Genomic DNA, 22722 nt, shown 5'->3' with positions numbered 1-22722 from the left:
CTGCCTATCATTCAGTGAACCTAAAGACAAATTGCTAGATTGCAACTAACAACAGATAACATGTATAGTTTATAAAATCAAAACGGATGCAAACATAAATGATCTATTTCTGCCTGGAAACAAAACACCTAACAAATTCAAACATAAGCCTACTTAAATTGTTGCAGAGTGCAGACTGACATAAATCGACCAGCAGACCGGCCCAGAGCTGGACACACACTGATCTGAGCCAGGTATTATATGTATGCTGGCTACATATCCAAGTGTCCTTGTGAATATTGTCTCATTACTTCTCATATTGCCCATATTAATTGGGTCAGTAGCTGCAAGAAGCTTGACCTGTGCCGTTGCTTGGCAACAATTTGTCAAGTGCATGGAAAAAAACATAAACCAGAACTTTTAGCTCTGGGAATTACATAACAAGAGAGAGCATGTTAAAATAAACAGATATAAATATCCCAAATGATCAGAAAAAAAGAGTATATCAGAAATGTAATAATTTATTGGTAAAAGAAGGTAAAACCGACATAGTACACCGAAAAAACATTGACAGTAGATTTACTCTCCTTCTATAAAGCACAAACACCCAGGAACTGGAAGAAGTGTCCGTCTTGTGACAGAAATAAATTCAAAGATTATGAACAAGAAAGAGGAAACACTCAAATTTGACACAAACACAATTAATTGCAAACATATATTAGACCTCCTTTAAGGTCCAAAGAGGAACTGCCCTTTTATTAGACACTAATATTCAATGTCCACAGAGCAAACATGTATAAAAGGATCATTACAGAACAAAATGCTGCAAAGCTATACTATAATGCTTGATAAATTGACCTCTTCACAGAATGGCCTTTGTCAAAAACAAATGTTGTAGCAAACACCTACACACTTCACAAGCCTTCAGTGAACACATGCACGCAGACGCACACATTTATACACACACAACATGCACTAGTAGGTATAAAACATCCTTCATATATATAGACACAAATGGATACCTATACCTCCATGAGGCGCACACACACATAAACACACATACACTCACATACACACATGCACACAAAAGGGCAAGTGGACATTAAATATGGAAATGCCACATATATTATAATCATAGATTTTTCTATTTAAAAAAAAAACATCTATGGATTGACGAAAGGTATATTTGAACAAATGAAATTATTACCAATTCATTTTCCCTTTGTATTTAAAAAAATGTATTCCATGTATTCCGTTAAATATAAAAACTCAGTTTTTTTGCTTTGGTATACACATCTCTCTTTAATTTAAAAATATTTAGGCAATTATTCACTTCAAAATTGGATTCAATACAACGGCACAAGATCGGATTGGTTGGAGTCCAAACAATAGACAGCAGCTTGCCCATGAAACCGCTACCTGCTGCAGTTTCTATTAAAGCTTCATGAAATGAAAACATGTACAAAAAACAGAAAAACAGAGGTGCCAGATGGACATGTTCCAGAAAATAATGTTAGAAGCCATTTGTCGTTTAAATTCAATAATAAATGTATCTTCAAAAGACTGAATAAAGATGTGAATTGTTAATTAAGAAATGTCATTATCTTTAGGTTCTAATTATTTTACTTTGATATTTAAATATGTTTAAAAAATTATTCCAGCATTTAATTATTATTTTTTTTAATTCATCAATTGGTTATAAGTCAATACTAGCACAACTCGGGCTACAATACTTTGAATGCACATCAGGTTAAACAAACATTACAAGGATTGAAGAACTAAGCTGTCAGGGAGCAAAAGAAAAAGTTTTACTTTAGAAAGTGGGAAGGGGGGATTTTTAAAGACAGTACAGTCCATTATATTACAGTGATGCATAATAATATTCAATCCTTTGTGTGGTGAATATATGTGTTCTAAAAGTAGCATATTGTTTAGTGAAATACACTGAATGACTCGGTATCTTTGGTTAAATATCTATGCAAACGAACCACTGCCATATGACCAACTTGTTTGAAACAATACTGTTAGTACTGCAGAAATATTGAAGTTAGTATCATCACTCTATGACAAACAACTGAAGGGCATCCACATTTGGACCAAAAACTCCAGATATTGTTTTTGAAGAGTCTGCCAAGCATATGGTAATAAGTAAAAAGGCAGCAAAAACTTTTAAAGCCATAGCAAAGATAAATGCTCCAGTTTTCATTTCCAAGCGAAATCATGTTTCTTTTAACAGTAGATAACATTTTAAATAAATAAATATTTGTTTCATGCATTTACCATGACTTCAAAACTGCGTCTGAAACTTTTTTAAAGGTTTATCTAGACACAAAGGAGCCCTGAGCTTTGGAGCAGGAGCTTCTCCTGCACTTCAATGCTATGTTTATGCCAAGGGCAAAACTAACCTCCTGACTCAGTTGCTATTCAGTCCAGGTGCAGCCGCCACATGAGCAATCATGAGGTGGCTTGTTGGTTTGCTATTTAAGCCACTGCTGATTTAGTTTATTATCTCAGAGACTAAAATCAAGTGGGTGAAAACGAGTAGGTCTTCAGCGTGAATTTGATCTGCAAATTATGGCGTTTCAAATAGAGAGGAATTCTACATTAAAACCAAATAAATCAAAAGTCATAAAGTCTTGGGATGAAATGAGGTAATAACTGTCCGCATTATGTGAAAGCTTTTAAACAACATTATTACAGGTAAAAATGACTAGGACATCTTCTATGTTGTCGCCTATAATAATAATAGACAGCTCTGTATCTGAACATGTGAAAAACAAAGGCACTCATGTAGTTCTAACACTGGTTCGATAAAACCACCAAACCACAGTGTCACAACTGTAGAAAAACTCCTTAATATATGCACCAAAGTTTTATAGTTTACCATGACAAAATTGAGATATGAAAATGCAAAATCCGAGCGAGCACAATGTCAATTACAAGTGTGCATTCTGTTCTCAAAGATGTGTTAATTATTTGAACATGTGCCATACAAGAGGCTTTTGAAAATACAGTTTTACAAAAATATATTCAAACAAATTCATCTGTAACAGTTAGGCATTGAGAAAGATCACTCCTGTCCCTTTCTTCAATCTCAAAACAGTTCAAAGAGGAAAAGCCACTCGCTAAGATCTGGACATTTTCAACTTGTCTGCAGTTCTTGAGGTACAGATGTTTGTTTGGTCAAGGAGAGAGCTTGTTGACATCATAAGAGACTACTGGTTCCTCCTCCTGTGGTGCACTGTCAATCACAATGCTCGGATGTGTCTCTAGGGTTTCCATAGAAATGGTCGAGTTGGTGGAGGGCGTCGCACCAAAGTGTGGTCCATCCACTGAGAGAAGCATGGGATTCCCCGATCGTTTCAGACTGTCACTCATTGTCAAATGCATCTCCTCTGGCGTCACGCCCATCTCCTTGCTGTACTCGGATGGCGACTTCCTCTTTATCCTCTCGTACGTCTTGTCTTTGTTTTCCGTGAAGGTCTCGCTGTCCTGAAATCGGCCAAACAACCAGATGAAGAAGCCGAAGAGGAGGAATGCAGCCAGACTTGGAATGAAGGCCAGGCACTTGATGTCCAGGCTGGCTCCGACGTAGCGGCTGTGCAGGAACATGTCCCGCTCCACGTAGGTCAGGTTCGTGCTGGGATTGATGTTGGAGGAGCGCCACCTGTAGGTGAGCGTGCTGTGGTTGAACTGGCTGAGCGTTTCTGGCTCCTCCACTGTGAAGATCTTCTCACCGGGCCCGACATACTGACCGTACTCGTAGGGCTTGTAGAAAATCTGGTTCTTCCACATGTTGAGGTCCAAAATCAGCACAAGGAAGATGATACCATAGTTGAACCACTTACCTGTAAGGAAACACAATACTTCAATAAGATAATAAGATTGACAGATAGGCATGTACTTGAGGCTGATATCAGAATCATATGTCCAGTAAAATCATGTGTATAAGGTGCACTTTTTTGGAAGTTTTATTTTTAATCTCTAGGCAACGACATGCGGGAAAAGGAGCCACAGGTCGGACTGGAACCCAGGCCGCCTGCTCAAAGCATGTTGGGACGCATAGTAACGCGGAGCAGGCTGGCGGCTCAATATTTGAACAGATTTGTTTAACATTGTGGTTTAACATTACGTGAATAAACCTCGTGGAGAGCTGGTTCAATTTGGAAAGATTGTAGTATTTGTAGATGGCTTTCGTGTTCTTGGCCCAGTCCAGTGATGTGGATACCATTATCCATATGGGCCCCGATGCCTTAAATGGTGTCTAGGAGAGTTTATACACCAATGAGTCAAAATGATACTACAAACATTTTTACTTAAAAAATCTACCGGTTTCAGGTGAATCATCGAGTAACAATAATTGAGGAGTACGTGATGTTCGTTGATATTCAATTCAAGATCTCATAACGGTTATTGGGAAGGAAAAAATACAATCAGGACACCTCGATTGTACAGATAATTTAACAGACAGACAGAAGGATGCACATCCAAAGTCTACTCTTAGAAGCCAGAGTCAGACAGACAAATATGCTGCCAAGTTCATTTATCAGCGGCCCCTGTTACTTTACATGCAGCTCATGCATGGAGACAGATAGATCCATTTGCAGGTGCTACTTCCCTTATAGTATCATCTAACAAGATCACTACATTACCATGAGACAAGCATCTCGCCAGGTTGACTGATCGCAGGCAGATGTCTCTGCGGGGAAGACGTGACACCGCTCCCTGCCTCTCGCAAAGATGTGCCGTTAATAAGCTTTTAGTTAAACCAATCACGTCACGCCGCAGCCATTTCCATAATGCTTAATGGATATGCAATGCATTAGGGTTAACAACCTTTTCGCGAATCACTGAGCGTTTGAACCGCTCAACATTTAGCATTGGAATATTGGTTTTGCCATCTCTTTATAGGTGCGAGTTGCCGTGTGCACGCGGGCTGAAGGAAATGGAGAAAGACGGGCGACGGTATGAGCTGGGAAATGTACACGCTCATGAGGTACATCCAGAAACGGAGATGTGAAAGATGATGAGAGGTGCGTCTGGCACGACAGGGAGGACCACGAGGAACAGTGAAGTCACCTGTGTGTCTCATTAGCTACACATGTATTATAAATGTTTGCTGTGGTCTAACCATCAAAGTGTTTCCCCACATGGAGGGAAACAGAAACTAGAGCAGGGGAGGCTTGGTGGAAACAAGTCAGAAATGGGTCGAAGTTCTGCATGCCTCACAGACATTTTGATTCCTCCTGCTATCTAATCACTTTATGAATGTGGGTGTAAGTTTACTTGGTGACAAACTTTAGAGAAAAGCAGGAAGGACACCGAATAAAACAATGACATGTCCCTGTTCTTTGTATGCAGCTGCTGCTCAAGGGTCAGTCCGTTACCTGTGATATGGATGTGGTACTCCTCTTTAAAGATACTCTTGCAGACAGGCAGCTTGACCTTCACGTGTGTTGTTGACATCCCTGGTAGATTCATATCCAGGTCTCCCATGAAGTGAGGGAACTCCCAGTCCTGAGAAAGACACACACACACACACACACACACGCGCCAAGCACACGCACATTGAAAAAAATCGAATAAATTTAAGTAACCAATCAGCATGACAAATGTCAAGTGTGTATCATGCTGAACTGGATGTTGAATACTTGACTGAACTTTCTCATATTAGCTGATATTAATTCTCTGTGGAGTCTCTGCAGGAGCCAACTGCAGGTCACACAGGGTGACAGACGCTGTAGACACTGCACACTGCACGGTGTGTTTACAGGCCTGTGCAGTGTACTGATGTGCACAGGGACTTAAACATGTCATAACAGATCAACAGGCACCCCCAACTGACATTTAGAAACTCAACGTGCCCTGTGCTGCCACTTTGCTCTTTCTGAATCCATGTGCTCGTATTCGGTGGTTTGGGACTTTCCACAGAAAGAAGCGACGAGTCTTTATGCGCTCGACATGCAAATAATTAAAAAAATTTAACTCAAGAAATGCATTTTTAAAGTTGAGAAGACAACATCATTTGCATATCTGTTTTTGTCTTATGCTGTGAAACACCCTGTACTGTGAAAACATGAACTTTTCAGGAGCTAGAAAAAAAACCTCTATGATCAGCTTCCTGACAATTTTTTGTTTTATTTTGGAAAACAAAATAGAGTTTTGGTTCAAACAGTTTAGAGCACGTCAGAGGAAAAAACTGTGTCAACCCATGAAGGAACAGTTAACCCTTCCTATTATTAATGTGACAGCAAACGGATGAAATTGTTCACAAACAACTGAGTTTCAACTTATCTGGGGCCTGATGAGAGAAACTTTATACCCTCTAATGAGGACAAAAAAAGTCCTTCTACACCAAATACGCAACTTATTACAACACAAAGTAATTATGATGGCACATGCAGGGACAGGTGGAGAAGATATTTTAAAAATGCTACTTTCTATTTGAACTGACTTAATCATCTTGCAAATTAACTTGTCATTTCTATTTCAGAAATGAAAACAAGGCACACACATTTTCAGCATTTTCATTTTTAGATTAGCTACATTTCCCCTCGGTTCTCTATTAGTTGCACCCGCTGCATCACATTACTGGATATCTGCATTCACTATATCCTCATGTGATCCGGAGTCTCCCATGCCAGTATCTCTGAACAGCATAACAGCTCAGTGATGCCCCCCTGGATATTAATTAAGTCCTCCACTCCTCTTCCATAGCGGCAGTATCTGTTGCTGGAGCACTAACAGGCATGACATTTTAAGCCATGCACCTCCCTCCCACAAAATAATGAGTCTCCGTAAGATAAGAACAGTAAACGGGCAGGTTACATCAGCTTATCATCGCTGTACTGTATGTTAATGTGTACGCATATACACAAAGGACACAGGAATCTGACATTCAGCTGGGAAGATGCAGAGCAATTATTCCAAAAACTATGAAAAAAAAGAAAAATCAAACCCAGCTTGGAGGCAAATCCAGACAGGTCATTAATTGGGGCATTAATTAGTTTGTGAACAACAACGCCTATCTTTTCTCATGGAGGCGAGGGATTAGCTATGGCACCCTGTGCTCCAACATGGAGATGGATGAAGCTGTTGGGTGGGCTGAAGTAGATGCATTTTTATCGACTGCTGGAACATAGTGACGGCCGGCAGTGCCCAGGCCGTGTCACGATGCAGCCGAACTCCACTCATAAATAACTGTAGTAAAACGTGCTCGCTCGTACACTCGGCAGAAAATGAGAAAGGCCCGTCGTAAACAGATCCATGCGAGAAAGAGGGAATGATATACCGCTGAGTCAAATGGAGAGGGAGCGGCGGGTTCGGAGAAGTAAAACGGAGATGTCAAAAATAGGGAGCTTGCCCTTCATGTCGCATCAGGTCTCAGGCTCGTGCAGGGGGACAAGTGCTGGTTTTAGAAGCACACCTGCACGTTTGTGAGGAAGTGTGTGCACACTGTCCACTTACTATATATCTGCATAATCGCAATAATTGGGTAAACGAATGAGAAAAACAGCACAGAGTGAAGTAATTACAGGCCAGAGCAGCTGGAGGCCCTGCTTAAAATAATGAATTGTTTCAATAAGTAAGTCTAGGAATCACTTTTAGTGCTACTGTTGTACTAATACAGACAACAGAGATTCCTGTGGTCTGGTGCATTTGTAACACTGGAAAATGCAATTTGGGGCTCTTTGTAATTAGCATAATCAACAGAGGAGGAACATATATTTAGAATTTAACCAAATACTGAATTAGGCTTCAAATGTGTCCTCTAATACGCACCAACAAAATATGCTTGTTACGTATTTGGAGGAGCCGCGTTGAATTAGGCTTGCAATCAAACCACATACGTGATTGGCCTGCAGTTCTGGCTCTTGGCAAGTGGTGTTAAAAAAAATAATAAATAAAAAAGCAAAGGAAATGGAAAAAAAAAACCCTCTCCTACTCTCATTCTCTCAGTTGTGTGCTTTTTTGCCCAGACAAACACATTTGCATATTCATGAGCCACTGACACAGGCTTTATTGATGCACACTCTCCTGTGGGAGGGAGGACATTGGGTGGGCAAAAAAAAAAGAGAGGACGTGTGGGGGGGGACGAGAAAGCGAGAAAACTCTTAAAAAATATCTCATGAGTCATCATTAAAGAAAATAAACTAAGCTCACAGGGGAGGGAGGGAGGGGGGTAAGATCAGGGCTGAGGTCTGGGAAAAGAGGGATGGAGGGACTAAAAAAAGATGTAAAGGAGTAAACAACAGTTTATTCTAACTATATATTGGTGTGTGTGTGTCCGTGCCATCTGACAGCGATCAAACACACCAATCTCGCTGCTCTGTGCCGCAGTGCCCCATTGATGAAAAAAGAGGGAGGGGATGCTGGCATGATGGGTAGCAGAGAAAGCCAAGAGGCGTCCCAGCTCCCTGGTTATAATTGGCCACAAGAGAGCGGCGTACCTGCATGACAATGAGAAGGTCGAAGACCAGAATGAAGGAGGCCAGGAAGGCTCGGGAGACCTCGTCACTGGGCAGAAAGCCGCGGTTCAGGTTGTCCCAACTGATCCAGTCTGTGCTGATGACCAGAACCACCACTGATGTCAGAGATATGAGCACTGTCCTGCAGGGAGGGGACAGGAAAGAAGGACAGAAGGAAGAGCAGGATGGAAGGTGAGACAGAAGAGGAAAAGGAAGGAAAGGATGGGAAGAAGGTGGGATTACGGGTTGGAATGTGAGTGAAAGGGTAGGTAATGAGAATAGAGTAAGGAAGAGGAAGGAAGAGGAAGGAAAGGAGAGTTTGAGCAAGACGATGAGAGTAGAGTAAGGGGTAACATTGGTAGAGGGGAATGATGGAGAGAATACAAAGGATCCAGAAGAAGAAAGAAACAGATGGCATGTACACAATGGGAAAAGAGTGAAGAAAATGAGAAGAACGAAAATGAAACAATGGAAGGGCAGGTAAAGAGTGGGAATGAATTAGAAAAAAGAAGGACAGAAAAGGGACGAGAGGAAAGGAGACAGGAAAGAACACAGGAATAAAAAGGAGAGCAAAATGAGGCAAGGAAGGAGGAGGCCCGCAAAGAAGGAAAACAAAAGAGTGGACGTAAGGAGTAGAATAAAAAAGAAAAGGAAAAGAAAAGGAAGGAGAGGTGAGTAGAGCAAATGAAAAAGGAGAAAGAAGGGCATGAAAGATGGCAGGAAATAAGAAAAAGGATGGGCAGGAGAAGTGAGGAAGAGAGGAAAAAAGACAAGGAGAGTAAGGAAAGATGGAAGGAAGTGTCGGAAAAGGGCAGAAGGAATAAGCAGAGAGAAGAAATACAAGTGGAAAGAAGGAGAGTAGGAAAGAGGTCAAAACAAAGTAATGGAGAATAAAAGGAGGGTAGAAAATGAAATGAGGGGAGAGGAGAGGAAATGAGAAAAATGGAAAGAGGAGAAGAAGGAAGAATGTGTAAGAAAAGGTCAGGTGAGAAAAGGAGGGGAAAATAAGAAGGGGAGGGGGAGGGGAGGGGAAAAGCATGGAAAGTAGGTGATAAAAGACAGGAAAGGCAGGAGGAGATAAAAGGATTGAAATTAGAAAGGTAGCACAGGACATTAAGGGAAGAAAGGAAGGTAAAAAAGCAGGTACATGAGTACATTACTGAAAAGTAAAAGCCTCTAGAGAACTATATATAAAGCATCATGTCAGAAAAGATGAGTTTGAATTGTGTGATGAATTGTGTGTATCCTGGAAGACAAACAGCTCTGCATGCCATTTGAGATGCAAGAAAAAAATAAATCAAGTGCTTTTCATTTTCTCCTTTTCATGGACTCAAAAATGCAGCGAACAATGATTTTACCTGGGTTTGAAAAATGGCAGCAGGTAACGCTTTGCATATAGAAAACAACTGTCAGTGTGAAGATGCATATTTCTACATATTTAATTTTTTTCGACATATAATAAAATATTTCTAACAGTGGGTGTTACTTTTTTGTGGGGTTAATCAACACTCTCTGAATTTTTTTTTGTTTTTGGTATGTCTCATTGTTGTTGTTCTGCATTCGGTGTTTGCTGGGAAAAAAAACCTCTCAGCCATCTGAAGCGAGGAACACTGACAAAGGCTAGTTTGTCTCAATGTCACCGGGTGATTACTGCGCTGTTGTGTGCTTTCTCACTCCACACATCAGCTGGCTGCATTGCAGATACTGACTGCCAGCTTGTGTCCCATTCCAGCAGTGTCAGAGATACATTTTTAGGATTTTTATTATTTCACAACGGGATTCTTTATCCTCAGCATGGATGAGTTTTTGGCACTGTCCTTTACAATTTGCTACGACTCTTCGGTGAATATTGACGAAACACATCCAGCAACACATTAAACAATCATTTTTCCGAGCTCTGAATTTCAAATCGGGCATTGATTGTGACAGTGCGAGTCGGGACGTCCATCAATAATTTGCAGGGCTGCATAAAGAAGTCGTGGAATAATTTGCCTGCTTGCATTCTAACCGGAGGTGAATCAGTTCTGCAAAATATTAGACATGGCAGCTATCTTTGAAGCTAGAGATGTCAGTGTCTCGAGCTCTCTGTGCACATACCAAACATGTCAAAATGCTTCAACCGTAGCCTCCTCTTCACATGTCCTTCACTTCTTCCTGTGACCCTCAACTGAACCACTACAGGGGCCTTTGTATGTCGTATTTGACTGACAGCACTTCTTGTGACTAAGTACCACTGGGATGATTCGCTGGTGGTGTAACACATCTGAACAGGGAACGCTGCTCCTTGGCCCTCTTGTAATGGGCGTATCAGACAGGGTGTGCAGCGTTTGTTTAGCAGTTATTTAAGGGTCACAGTGTGTGGTACGAGAAGTAAAAGGCAGGGCCGTGGTTTACCCCGCGACCTTGCTGTGTCCATTGATTTTTCACCCTGTTCCTCTAATTAAAGGTGCTGACACTGAGTGAGGGAAGATTAACACGGCTATTGACTGCGTGTTACGCTGCAACTGGGTTAGAGAGACCACATATGCACACAAAATGCATTATAGATGACAGGGGGGAGAAACTGATATGGAATTGTATACATGCAGGAAAAGATAAACATGTTATGTGACAATGTACCAGAAGAGAACGATCCTGTTGTTGCCTTGTTTCCAGAACCTTCTTGCTGCTTTGCCCCAGTCTGGGTAGTGTTGATCCTGGAGCATCATGTCTGTCACCTACAGAAAGGAACATGCATAAAAGAAAAACTAGATGACTTATGGTTGGATGTAATGGGGGCAGCCGCAGCTCAGTCTGTAGGGAGTTGGGTTGGGAGTGGAAGAGTCGCCGTTTAAAGTCCCAGTGCGGACCGAAAAATATGGAAGTTGGTCTGGAAGCTGGAGAGGTGCCAGGGCACACTCTCTCTCTCCATTTATGGATGTCCACAGGTCCTGTTTTTGCACGTGTATATCGCAGGCCTGTGTGTGCACGTCTCTCAATAACTTAGTGTAAGGGAAGCAGGACTACTTCTGGGCCTTTATCCAATCACTTTGAAAGCCTTTGGTTGTGGAAGGAGTTCAAAAGAGAAGCCACGTGTGTTTAGAAGAGGTTGAGAGATTAGTGTTCCCTGTCCTTCACATGAATTAATCATTGGCTGTAAAACGAGTTCGTCACAATCTATCAAGGTCTGAAATTAATGCATTCATATTATCAACCGCAATTAATCACATGCTTTTTTTTTTGTCCCTTTACATTCACCGCGCAAGCCTCCGCAGATTCTTTCTGCGGTCACAATGCTGAAAAAAAATAACACTGCTGGGTCTTCGAATGTCACATTTCACTTTTGAAAAGTTTTAACAGCTCAGTTGATAAGGGAAAAGTAATATCTTTTTCATTTTTTTTTTTTAAATGGGATTAATCACAATTTAATACATGTACAGAAGATGTCTGAAAGTCCTAAAATAAATAACATATATTTGTGATAGATTACTAATGAGTGTTTATCTACATATAAATATTACTTTGTTTTATTTTAATGTTTTGAACAGTGCTGTCGTTTCACTGCCATCACTGTCAGTCTGAATTTCATTAATAGTCATAAATGATAACGTTTCTTAACTCGAGCAGAGTTGTATCAGAGGGCGTTTTATGCCTGAGCATTAAAAATCCACACGGTTATCAATGTGTGAAGCTGCTGCAGAGGCAAGGTCAGTTTGTCAATAAAGCGCCCCACTGCAGATACTGTAGCTGGAGTTGAAAAAGAATTTGAATCAGGCGATCTATACAGTGTTTCTGGTGATGCAGCATTTCAAAAACAGACACATCCTGTTCATTCATGGAGTGAAGACCGGCTGTAAATCCGTTCTGCGGAGGAGACGCAGAGGTCATCTTCAAAGAGCCTTGTTGAATTAATCGAACGTAAAAAAAACTTGTGAGTAATTTCTGGAATCAGCACTTTACCTTGGCCAAGTTTCCCTCTCTCTCTCTCCAACACACGCCTTCGTCTCCCTGATTTACCTCCTTCCACCCCCACAGCATCCCATCCCTTCTCCCTTCCGACCAGACTTCTACATTTCCCCTTCACCTCTGTTCCTTACCTCCCTTCCTCCCCCTCCCCCCCCCCTCAATCCTGCTTCTCCTTCCAGCCGCTCTCTTTCTCTGCAGTGTGTACTGTAGAATACTAATGTGACCAGTGAAGGAGCTTGTCAAGTTGTCTCAGCCGTATAGATGCCGATGTCAGAGCCCCACTCCTCCCACCACAGGTAGTCCACTCCCGCTGGAGCCCTCCTCCGCTCTTTGTGTTGACAAATGAACAGAGGAAGCTTTCTCCTCCAACACACTCTGTTCCTCCCTGTGCATTCATTGTTTCCTCTGACCCTTCATAGATCAAACTGGATGGTACTCTTGGGGCCTGGTAGCAGATTGCACTGTATGGACACAGATGGCTTTAATTGTCAGCCTTACAAGAGTTGAGAGGATACACCTGACCCAGAAATAAGGGATGTGTGAAGAATGGCTACACTTCATATCTTCTATATGATTCTAACAGACAAAAAGTAGCCTCAGGAATTTGAGCTGAAAACATGGCACGTAGCGATGATTATAATCCTATAAATCTTTAGCACATACTATATGCAAAAGAGAGTGTTCATAAATGTACACTATTCATTGATGCTGCCATTATGTGATGTTGCCATACATTGTTTGAATGTCATTAAAAATGTAAGTTAAATTAGCAAGCTTATGTGCTAACAATGACACGTGAATTGGATCTTTGCTAATGTGTTATAAATCTTTCAGTCCATTAGCATGCACGTGTTGGGCAAGTTCGCAACATTTAGCTTGTGCTATTCAATGAACCCTGACACTATTACTCACATGGGTCTGGTCATAGCTTGAATTATATTTAAAAACTGGACTAATCTTCAGATTTAAAAGAGAAACCAAACACAGACGTGCCTCTCTTTTTTTTTTTTTAACAGCCAGCTTTAAGCAACTTATGGTTGCTTCTTATTAAAGGCAGGGTTGCTAATTTTTGAAAAACTAGCATGATGTCGAAAGTAGCATTCCCCTCCGAGCTCCCTCCAAAGCCACGCCCCTCACTTACATGTTAAAGTGCTTTAGTTCTAGAGGCAGAGTTCCGCTCATCGCTTTCATTGTGTAAATAAATGTTAAAAAAGTGACTATTTTACTACTTACAAAGACCAACGATAAACTCACAGGATTGGTGGCGTGCTTTTAGAGTGGGTAGAGAACGAGCAGGGAGACAGGGAGGCGTCATTAGTTAATTCAAATTTAAACCTTGTGGCAGACATTCGTGAAGTTTATTACATGCTTTAAACTGCTACAGATGAAAGATTTCCTTTTTTTCTTTTTCCAGAGCACACAGTTAATAATTTAAAGTTATTAATTTCTGGTCAGAACCTAAATATAATTTCAACCAAAATCTTAAAAAGTGTTTCTGAAGAAAACAACCAACCCTGCCTTTAAGGAGTGGGAAATGACTTGCTGGAAAGGAGCCATAGGTTGGATCTGAACCCGGGCTGCCCACTTTGATGACTACAGCCGCTGTACAATGAGTGTGAGAACTAACCACTCGGCCATCAGCGCCTCCTTAAGAATCTTCTTTGATGTGTTGATTTAACCAATTACACTCCCAGTCACCATCAAAGCTCCCCTGGCTGTTTGTATTAGGACAATATTTAACTTTCTTTTTTTTTTTTAAGATTTATTTTTGGCATTTTTTTTTTTGCCTTTAATCAGGGAAAGAGAGTGGGGAGAGACATGCGGGAAAGGAGCCACAGGCCAGACGTGAACCAGGACCGCCCGCCTGAGGACCATGGCTTCGATACATGGGGACGCACGCACTGCCACTGCGCCACCAGCGCCCCCAAGGACAATATTTAACATTTAATACCCTGGCCTTCAATTGAGTAAAAAGTAAGTCATATATCCAACAGGAAATGTTGGAATTGTTTCATGTGAAGTATAGTTTTTCTATTAAACGTTATCTTCAAATGAACCATGAAAATCTGCAAGTTACCATCGAACCAGCATGACTTAAAAGTTGAAAGTATGTTTTTCTGTTAAGGAAGAATTCAAATTCAAATGTGTGGCTTGAGTGCAGCACAATTTAACCTGTCTTCATCTATTAATGCCAATTAGGCCGTTTAATGGTAAAGATACGTAAGAGCTGGAATCTCACCATCCAAGCAGTGACAAAGTCTCCCATCCACGTTCCCACTGCAGCGATCTTCATAAAGCTTTCATTCCTGATGCCCATGTACTCTGTCACCATGTGAGGCCTGCAAGGAAGGGAAAAAAAGGAGACAGAGAGTTAAGAGAACGTAAACATGTAGAACATGTTATCAGGGTAATTAGAGGCAGGCAGAAAGACAAGTCTGACAAAAAAAGAGCCAACAGAGGGAGAGCCAAAGCAGGGTGAACGAGCAGTGGTAACTCCCACTAAGTATCATGATGCTGGCTGTCAGAGTCAATCAATATCAATCTAATCCTGTGAAAACAATGAGCGATGGCTCTACCTTCCATAAACCCCAGAAGATTGTAAACAATTTACACCAGCACGGTGGAATATCTGCAGTACCTCTGCTTTCATTTGGGCCTGCAGTGTTTGGCAAATTATCTATTTGTTTGGCAAATTTGTCTCGTGTCTAGTTGGTCTCAGCCAACGCTGCCCTCTTGATGAGATCCCCCTTGTTAATGCACTGCATGCGAGTGTGCTCAGTTAACACCGGCTGCTGCAGCACACGAGCAAAACACAGGCGAGCCCATTAGAGAGACGATCTTTCATGCACGAGCACTTGATAAGAAATGACATGCTTTCTTTGGAGTCAGAGTTTTGCCTTCATCTCTGTACAGTAAGTGAAGATGAGAAGCTTTTGTTCTCCCAACACACTCACACTCACACACACCACATCAGTCTATTTTCTCCAGGTAATAGCACAGGGAGCGAGGTAAAGTGGGTCAGTCATCTCCTATGTGGGACTTGTACCGGGGAGAGAGGAGGAGAACAGAGGGGAGCGAGGAGGCCTGTTTGATCTACTGGCAGCCAGTGTCTTAGATGCTGAGTGGAGCAGGTGGGCGCCTTTCACCTCCCCCCCCGAGCCCCCTGCAGGTCACACTCATGAATATAATAGATGGCGATTGGAGAGGGCTCTGGCTGTTGCTTTCAAGGGGTCGTATTTGAAGTCAATAGCTCCATTCGTCTTTGTTTTTCCGGGTCATTTTCTGGCCGCCAGCAAACACCAATAAAAATGTTTTCTATTGCACGCAGGGCTCAACCAACCTACAAACACGCAGCCGTGGAGTTCATTTCCCTCTCCTCCATATATTTCATCTCGTTTAATTTGAAGTATTTAGCTGATTGCATTTGGCATGCTTTTCGCTTGGTGAATACGTCATTCTTTGACAAATCTAAACAATCTGTTGGAAAGCATTGGGTTGTTATCCATTTAAGGAACATATAGAAGCTGTAACAGGTGTTCATTTTTCATTCATGTTAATTGCATTTACCACTTTACTGGTTCCCAAATCCAGATCATTTTTACCCAGATTAACCTTTTTAAAGGAGCAGGCCTACAGTCGCTAAAGGGGAGTGTGTTTTACATTAGATCTCGGAAGTCTGAACTTTTTTTTTAATTGCCAACTTAGTCTTTTTCTCAGAAATCAAAATCCTGCTTACTTGTTTTCTTTTCCACTCACACTTCCTGCTATCCACAAGTAAATAATAATTAATGCACATTGGCACTACATAAAAAAACATCAATATTGTCAGAAGCCTGCGACCTGCAATGTAGACTGTTATCAACTTCTTGTTTATTCCCCATTGTGCTAGAAATACCCTTCCCTGGAAGTAAACATTATAAATCATATGTCATCAATGCACCGTGCATTCAGCGGATTTGACAGGATTTTATTGACGGAGAAGCGTAGTACTGAGGGTGACGTATTGCCTCGCTTCAGCCCGCAAATAAAACGGCCTTGATTGGAATGGGGATTTATATCTGCATTAAGTCAGTTAGACACTTGGCTGTTTGGCGCCGCTCCTGTTACCATGGAGATCCCGTTGGGAGTCATTTACCCACAGTAAAACTCTGATCGATACTTCTGGAAATGCTGTCTGGCATCACATGCTAGGCTTTAAATCTAAAAAAAATAAAATAAATACTACCCTACCGCCAACCCCTGCTCTTCTCCTATATTTAATTGAGTAAATGTCTCCCCTGTGCTGAAAGTTAAGAATTTCTGTTTTTTCAGAGCACCTATGATGAGTTTGGGGACTCTTCGCACGGCATGATCAGAAGCAGAACTCTCTGACTTATTCATGCTGACTGAAAATTTAATGGCCTTTCGAGCCGGATGACCTAATGAGAGAACTCAGTGTAGTGGAACATCAGTACAGTAGCACCATGAATAATCAGCCCCAAAATGGCTCCCGTGGCTTAATCGCAGAGCCAGTGGCGGTGTCGGTGCCAGCGCGGACGGCTCAGCCAGCTCTGACCCTCTGTGGGATGTTATCAGGTTTCACACACACTTGTTCAGACATAATGTTGAAGGACATGACAATGCCTTTCAAAGTCTTGTTACATCGCAAGCGAGAAATGACGATTTTTCGTTGCAGAGGGTACAGAGTTATAAAAGTTAGGAGTTTGGATGAAACCTCTGTTTGACATTAAGCAGAGGAAAAGTTAACTCTAAATACTGCAGTAAAGTAGTCATCTGAAAGGTCATTGCTTCTTAATTTCAGTAAAATACATGGTGCTAAAAAGTCACTGTGATGGTTTGCAAATCACTCTGTCTAACCGTGAAGAATGTACTTTATAACACGTCCAGTATCTCAATGCACTTCAGCGGTTGTTTAGCTATCATTATTCATTTATACATCTTCAACTCATATCTGAAGAGCTGAAAAGCACAAAACACAAAAACATAAAGGCTTCATTAACCTCATTAATGCAAGCGTTGGCAGCATGGAATATTATGGTATGGCTGATCACAGAGAGGACTGCCTATTGATAAAATCCACAAAGACCGGACTCGAAATGTTGTGTTCAAAATAATGAAGTATGTGAGGGAGCCATCGTGAGGCGAGTCTTTTTTTTCATTATAGTGTTTTTTCACGACTCAGCACCTAAATAAGTGATGTGTGTGTGTTTGCTGACTTCTTCTTGTTTTCTAGATCAACAGAAAGTTCCCGTTATCACAATGGAATAAAAAACGTTGGTACCTCGAGATAACACAACAAGGAAACTAACCAATGTTACTCTATAAATAAAAAATCATGCATTGACGTATGTCCACTTAGGGCTCCCATAGATATCAGCCATTTCTTCTTGACCAGTGAATGTAATCATCTGAAAATAATCTTCAACTTTAGGAACAACTGGAATGACACCATCAAGTTTCCCCATGAACCAAGACGCTTTGATAATAGACGTCCTTTTTTGACATTTTAAAAACATCTTAAGGTAGAAAAGGTTTTGATTTTCAGTCCAACCCGCTGCTCTAAAAACAATTTAACATTGTCAAACTTTACTATAAACAGCAGTTCCTTCAGCTTCATACACGATGGTTATCAATTTAAAGAAAAAGCTTCTAAAATGCCATGCTTGGAGTGAGTCATCACTGCTTTCCATTAATGTTTCCACTGTCCTCTTTGACCTATACATCTTCCTGCTGCGCTTTATAAACTTGTTTTCTCTCTCAGACAGCCTCTGATTTAGTGACCCTGGCTCCTTTGTGACCTCTCCTGCCCTGTTAAGGCGTGGACTCTTTCACAACATTAAATTGCAACCTTGGTCGGCTGCACATTGAAATGCCTCGCCTGTCTTCCCGCCGTGCACTACACTTCCAAACGTGGTATTTACAGCACACAACGCTGAGCAGCAGTAGTTACCATGGAGCATAAAGCTGTCAATACGCACTCCTCTTCACTATCACTACACAATCTCCCAAGGCAACTTAAAACTTCAATCTCAGAACATCTCTCAGCACAGAAAACGCTCCTGTATTGTGTTAAACTGCAGCAGCAGATTGAGTCTTTTACTTCTTCTCATCCCCCTGTTCTGGAGCCAGAGATGATACTATCAACAAATATACACACTAACCCTGGACCACATCTTTAGTGATCTGATTACAATTTAACAGATTGAAATACATGTGTGAATGCACTGGCATGTAGCAAATGTTAGCTCTATTCAGACTGCTGTTCCAAGCCGTTAAGTAATCCCAATCACAGACATTCATTGTACCGCCAACCTACCGGTTGAGAGATGACCGACTCGACCACTGAGCCACCCCGTGATCAATAGTTACTTTAGTGTTTTTAAGTGTCCTGGTTTTGCAAATACATGATATATTTGGTTTCATGTGATTGGTGAATAACTTTAAAGGTTTTCTGTATCTCTGTGATCGACAACATGACGTGGGGCGAGACGCTTAAATGAAAGTAAGCTGCAATACAAGGGGAAGAAAACACATTGAAGAAAGGACGAGGTATATTACATATTTGCAGCAAAGTCAATGAACCAAAGAGACACAGTGAGTTAAAACGATGCAGTCGTTCATTTCATTTAGAACAGGAAGTTAATGGATGTGGCACAACCATGACACACTCATACTTACAGATTATCAGGATTAGAACTCAGGATTACAGTTTTGTCCACATATCACAGTATGGTGGAAACCTTGCTTTTTTTTCAGCCTGTAAATGGTTGTGTGACAATGCAATATATTTTTATTTACACTTTACACATTGACCTCCAAATGAATACTTTCAAAAACAGATTTAAAAAATAGAAAAACAAAATGTCTGACAATGTTTCTTTTTCTTGTGCTATTTCTGAACTGTGTTATATTTGGAAATCAGAATATGCTTGATGACGGGGTTTTAAATTAAACACCAAATAATATGCAATGTGAAGAAAGAAATGACAATGTTACTATTCAAAAAGGAAATATATCAGATCTTCTTTGTGAAGGAGAGGACATGAGTAGATGGAGTTCCGCTGAGCTGAACTACATCCCAACATGCACGTACAATCAATCAGTCCTGCTACAATAACCCTCAAATTCACGCACCCTCACGCTCATCTATACATTGTACATTCCCAGTGGACGCACTCTGCCGTCAAGGTTGTGATAGTTTGTTGTTTACAGCTGTGGCTGTTTGTCTTTACGTGACAGTGACGTATGCGTCGGCTGCAGCCTCCACACACGCTCCTCCCCTCTGTCCCAGAAACGGGCAGGATAATATAATCAGAGAGGAAATGACCGAGTTCACTGCTACATCTAGCACACGGTCTGTTTCAGAGATATTCTGAGAGAGGGCAAAATGGCTTGAAGAGGGAAAGCTCGACACAACTTATACACTACTTAGATACGTAATGAGTCATTTATCAGATAGTAGCGTAATGTGCATGTGTAGGAGTGTGGAAGACGGCAGGAGATAAGCTTAGAAAGTCGGTGTGGGTGTGTGTGAGCACAAGTGAGACAGAGAAGGAAGCAAAGAAAGGTCAATTAATTGAAACTACAAGACATTTAAAAACAGCAACAGCTTTCTAAATTGAGTCTTAATAGTGACACTGTCTCTGGGAGGATCTAGCATGGTGTTGTGGTATTGTACCAAGGAAGGAACAGACCAATTCCCTAATATATTAGAGCCCGATCGATTAATCAGCCGGCCGATATCAGCATATCAAGTGACTATCGCACGGGCTAATTTCATCACAGATGTGTGCCGATACTACGAGATTTATTCACCAGTCAAATAGCATTACAGTTAGATACACTATCAGCACTCTTTCACCAGCAGTGTGCTTTATGGATTACGACAAGCATTCACACTCTCCAGCATGTCAGGCAGCGATGCATGTACATGTGTAGTTCAGTTGTGTGACGATCTTGTCTCCATTATAAATACTTGTCTGCATTCCAGCGATCAACACCAAAATGTGTATATCTACTGTACGTCTATCCGTCTCTAAAGATTTTTTCTCTCCACAATATTGGTATCAGCCCCAAAAATTCCACATCGGTCGGGCCCTGGTATATATTTTAAATACAAATGAAAGTCATTTTCGAAAGACACTATTCTAAAAAGGAAGCGTATCTATAGACAACATGTTGACCTCAGGGAATGGAACCTCAGTGGAAGTTATAAAAAAAAGCCGTGAGAAGTCACCGAGTCTCCTCCACGCCTGTAAACAGTGTTAGCTGGGTTAACATTAAAGTTTCCATCTTGTTAATAAACTTAATAAACTATCAACTCCCTTCAAGAAAAAAACACGTCCAGATGTGAAACTAAATAATGCTCCAGTTCTCTCTCTCTCTCTCTCTCTCATATTCATCTCTTTGAAAACCACCAGTTCCTTTTACACTTCAGTCAAAGGTAAAGATGATATCATAGAATCGAGAACACTGCTGAAATGAATGTCGGCAGCAGCAGTATCCCATTGGGGATAACATGCAACAGGAGGCCTCAACATACCACAACATGCTATTTATTCAGCCTTTGAAATCCACTTGTGCGCGGCATTACCCCGGCTTAGTGCCAGACAGGCAAACAGACAGACGAGGGGGACTAGCATGCACGCAGCACAAAGGATCATGGTAAACAGAGACAATGATGGGGTCTAATCCCGCTCAGTGTATCACTTTAGTCAAATGCCACATGCATTCCTCCTTGCTACTCCTCAAACACATCCCACAAATTCAGCCCCCTCCTCCATCCCCCCAATGCTCAGCTTACCCCCCCCCCAATCCTGACATCCACCCGTCCTTTACTTAAACGGGTAAAAAATAAGAAGTGTCGCGCTCATTTCTCAGCTTTAATGTCCCATTACAGATCCCCAAACACTTTCACTTTCTCTCCACCTTTGCCTACTTTACCACCCTCTCCCTCTAAATTAGCCGTGATTAATGTGTACGCCACGCATCGGGCCGTCTTAATTAAATAACACCACCTAATTAGGGTCTGATTTCGCCTGGTAATGGCCGCCGTAAGATGGTGGAATGGGATCGTGCGCCGTGACGGAACATTCAAGAAGTCCGTCAAACTCCCTGGGCGGTCACACTCCCCTGGTTTCACACAAACAGCCCCCTCCATTCTCCCCTCCCCTAATCTGACAGTTACATTAAAATGCAAATAACCCAGATGTGAGGCTTTGGTAACAAGTGTGGATTACAGCTCCCATGACGCCGTGATGGACAGGGTTGGGGGTCCCCCCCCCGATAAGAGCCTGGTAACAGGTTGATAGCTGTTGACCTGGAGGAGGCTGTTTAAATATTAGCCGACACACTGTCGGACATTTTGTAAGATTACACAGTCTGGAACTCTCTCCGAGCTGGGAGATAATGGCTTTGATGAATCCATTTTCACATGACTGATCATGAATAAATGCTTGTCATCCAAGAAGATACATATCATGTCTTATCTTGTGATTGTTTACCGCCGTGTTTGTGCAGTTTATCTTCTTTCCTTGTGAATGTATCGCTGGTTTTTTAATTAAATCAAGTTCAAGACCGACTGAAAGGTCAAAGGAAATTAAAGCATATTAATGAGCGGAGGGCGAGGGCAGCATACAGCAGCAGGTCAGGGAGACAGACACCAGCCCACCAGCTAGCTGTACACAAACTGACACACACACACACACACTCCACACACACAAACTTGACCGAGGTGTGAGATGTGAACAATATGTGCTTTGTTGGTGTGTGTGTGTGTGTGTTGACATCGGAGGAGCACCCCCTGCAGCACACCATCATTGCTGGATGTCAAAGCTGGCCAACCCGTGCCAAAACACATACCCTTTAAAACCCCTCAGCAGTAATAATAACCCACGGCGGCTTGTTCTTTTAGGACAAATGAAAAGGAGAAACACCATTCATTTCCACAGAGGGGCAGCTGCAGCCACAAAGGGATATTGTGCTTCTCTTTTGTGAAGCGGGGAAAGAGAAAACTAAAGCATGTGGGGGTGAGGGGACAGTCGGAATGGTGGATGTAAAATAGGTGGTTGGATCAAAAGACCAAAGTTTCCCTGATCCATCAAGGCCAGGGGACTTCTACCCACTCCACCCAGCAGCCTCCATCACCCTTTTTTTCTCTTCTGCTCTTAACAAAAACCCTGAAGCCTCGTCTTCTGAGGGGCATCCTGGCAGAGTGTGAACATTGTTCTTACATGTCGGTCTTGAACAGAGATGTGAACACTAATGGTTTTTGGCAGAGCCCAGGTCCTCTGTGGACTCACTGGCGGAGCAGAGAGAAAACAAGCATGAA

At 41.7% G+C, this 22722-nt stretch overlaps 1 protein-coding gene across 3 annotated transcripts in view; it reads right to left on the bottom strand.

Annotated features, from left to right (window-relative positions):
* Positions 1 to 484: 484 nt before the first annotated feature.
* tmem117 (transmembrane protein 117) overlaps positions 485 to 22722 on the bottom strand; it is a 44257-nt gene continuing 22019 nt past the window's right edge. For all 3 annotated transcript variants that reach the window (XM_079346859.1, XM_079346861.1, XM_079346860.1), the window contains exons 4-8: positions 14632 to 14731; positions 11067 to 11164; positions 8430 to 8589; positions 5367 to 5496; positions 485 to 3827 (exon numbers count right to left, since the gene is read on the bottom strand). In XM_079346859.1, the coding sequence (XP_079202985.1) occupies positions 3163 to 3827; positions 5367 to 5496; positions 8430 to 8589; positions 11067 to 11164; positions 14632 to 14731 (1153 nt within the window). In that variant the 3' untranslated portion in view covers positions 485 to 3162. The remainder of the gene's footprint in view (positions 3828 to 5366; positions 5497 to 8429; positions 8590 to 11066; positions 11165 to 14631; positions 14732 to 22722) is intronic.

Source organism: Symphodus melops, assembly GCF_947650265.1.
Source record: "Symphodus melops genome assembly, chromosome: 6".
Taxonomy (NCBI): Eukaryota; Metazoa; Chordata; class Actinopteri; order Labriformes; family Labridae; genus Symphodus; species Symphodus melops.
The sequence above is the reverse complement of the archived record's forward strand: the minus strand, read 5'-3'. Positions and strand labels throughout refer to the sequence as shown.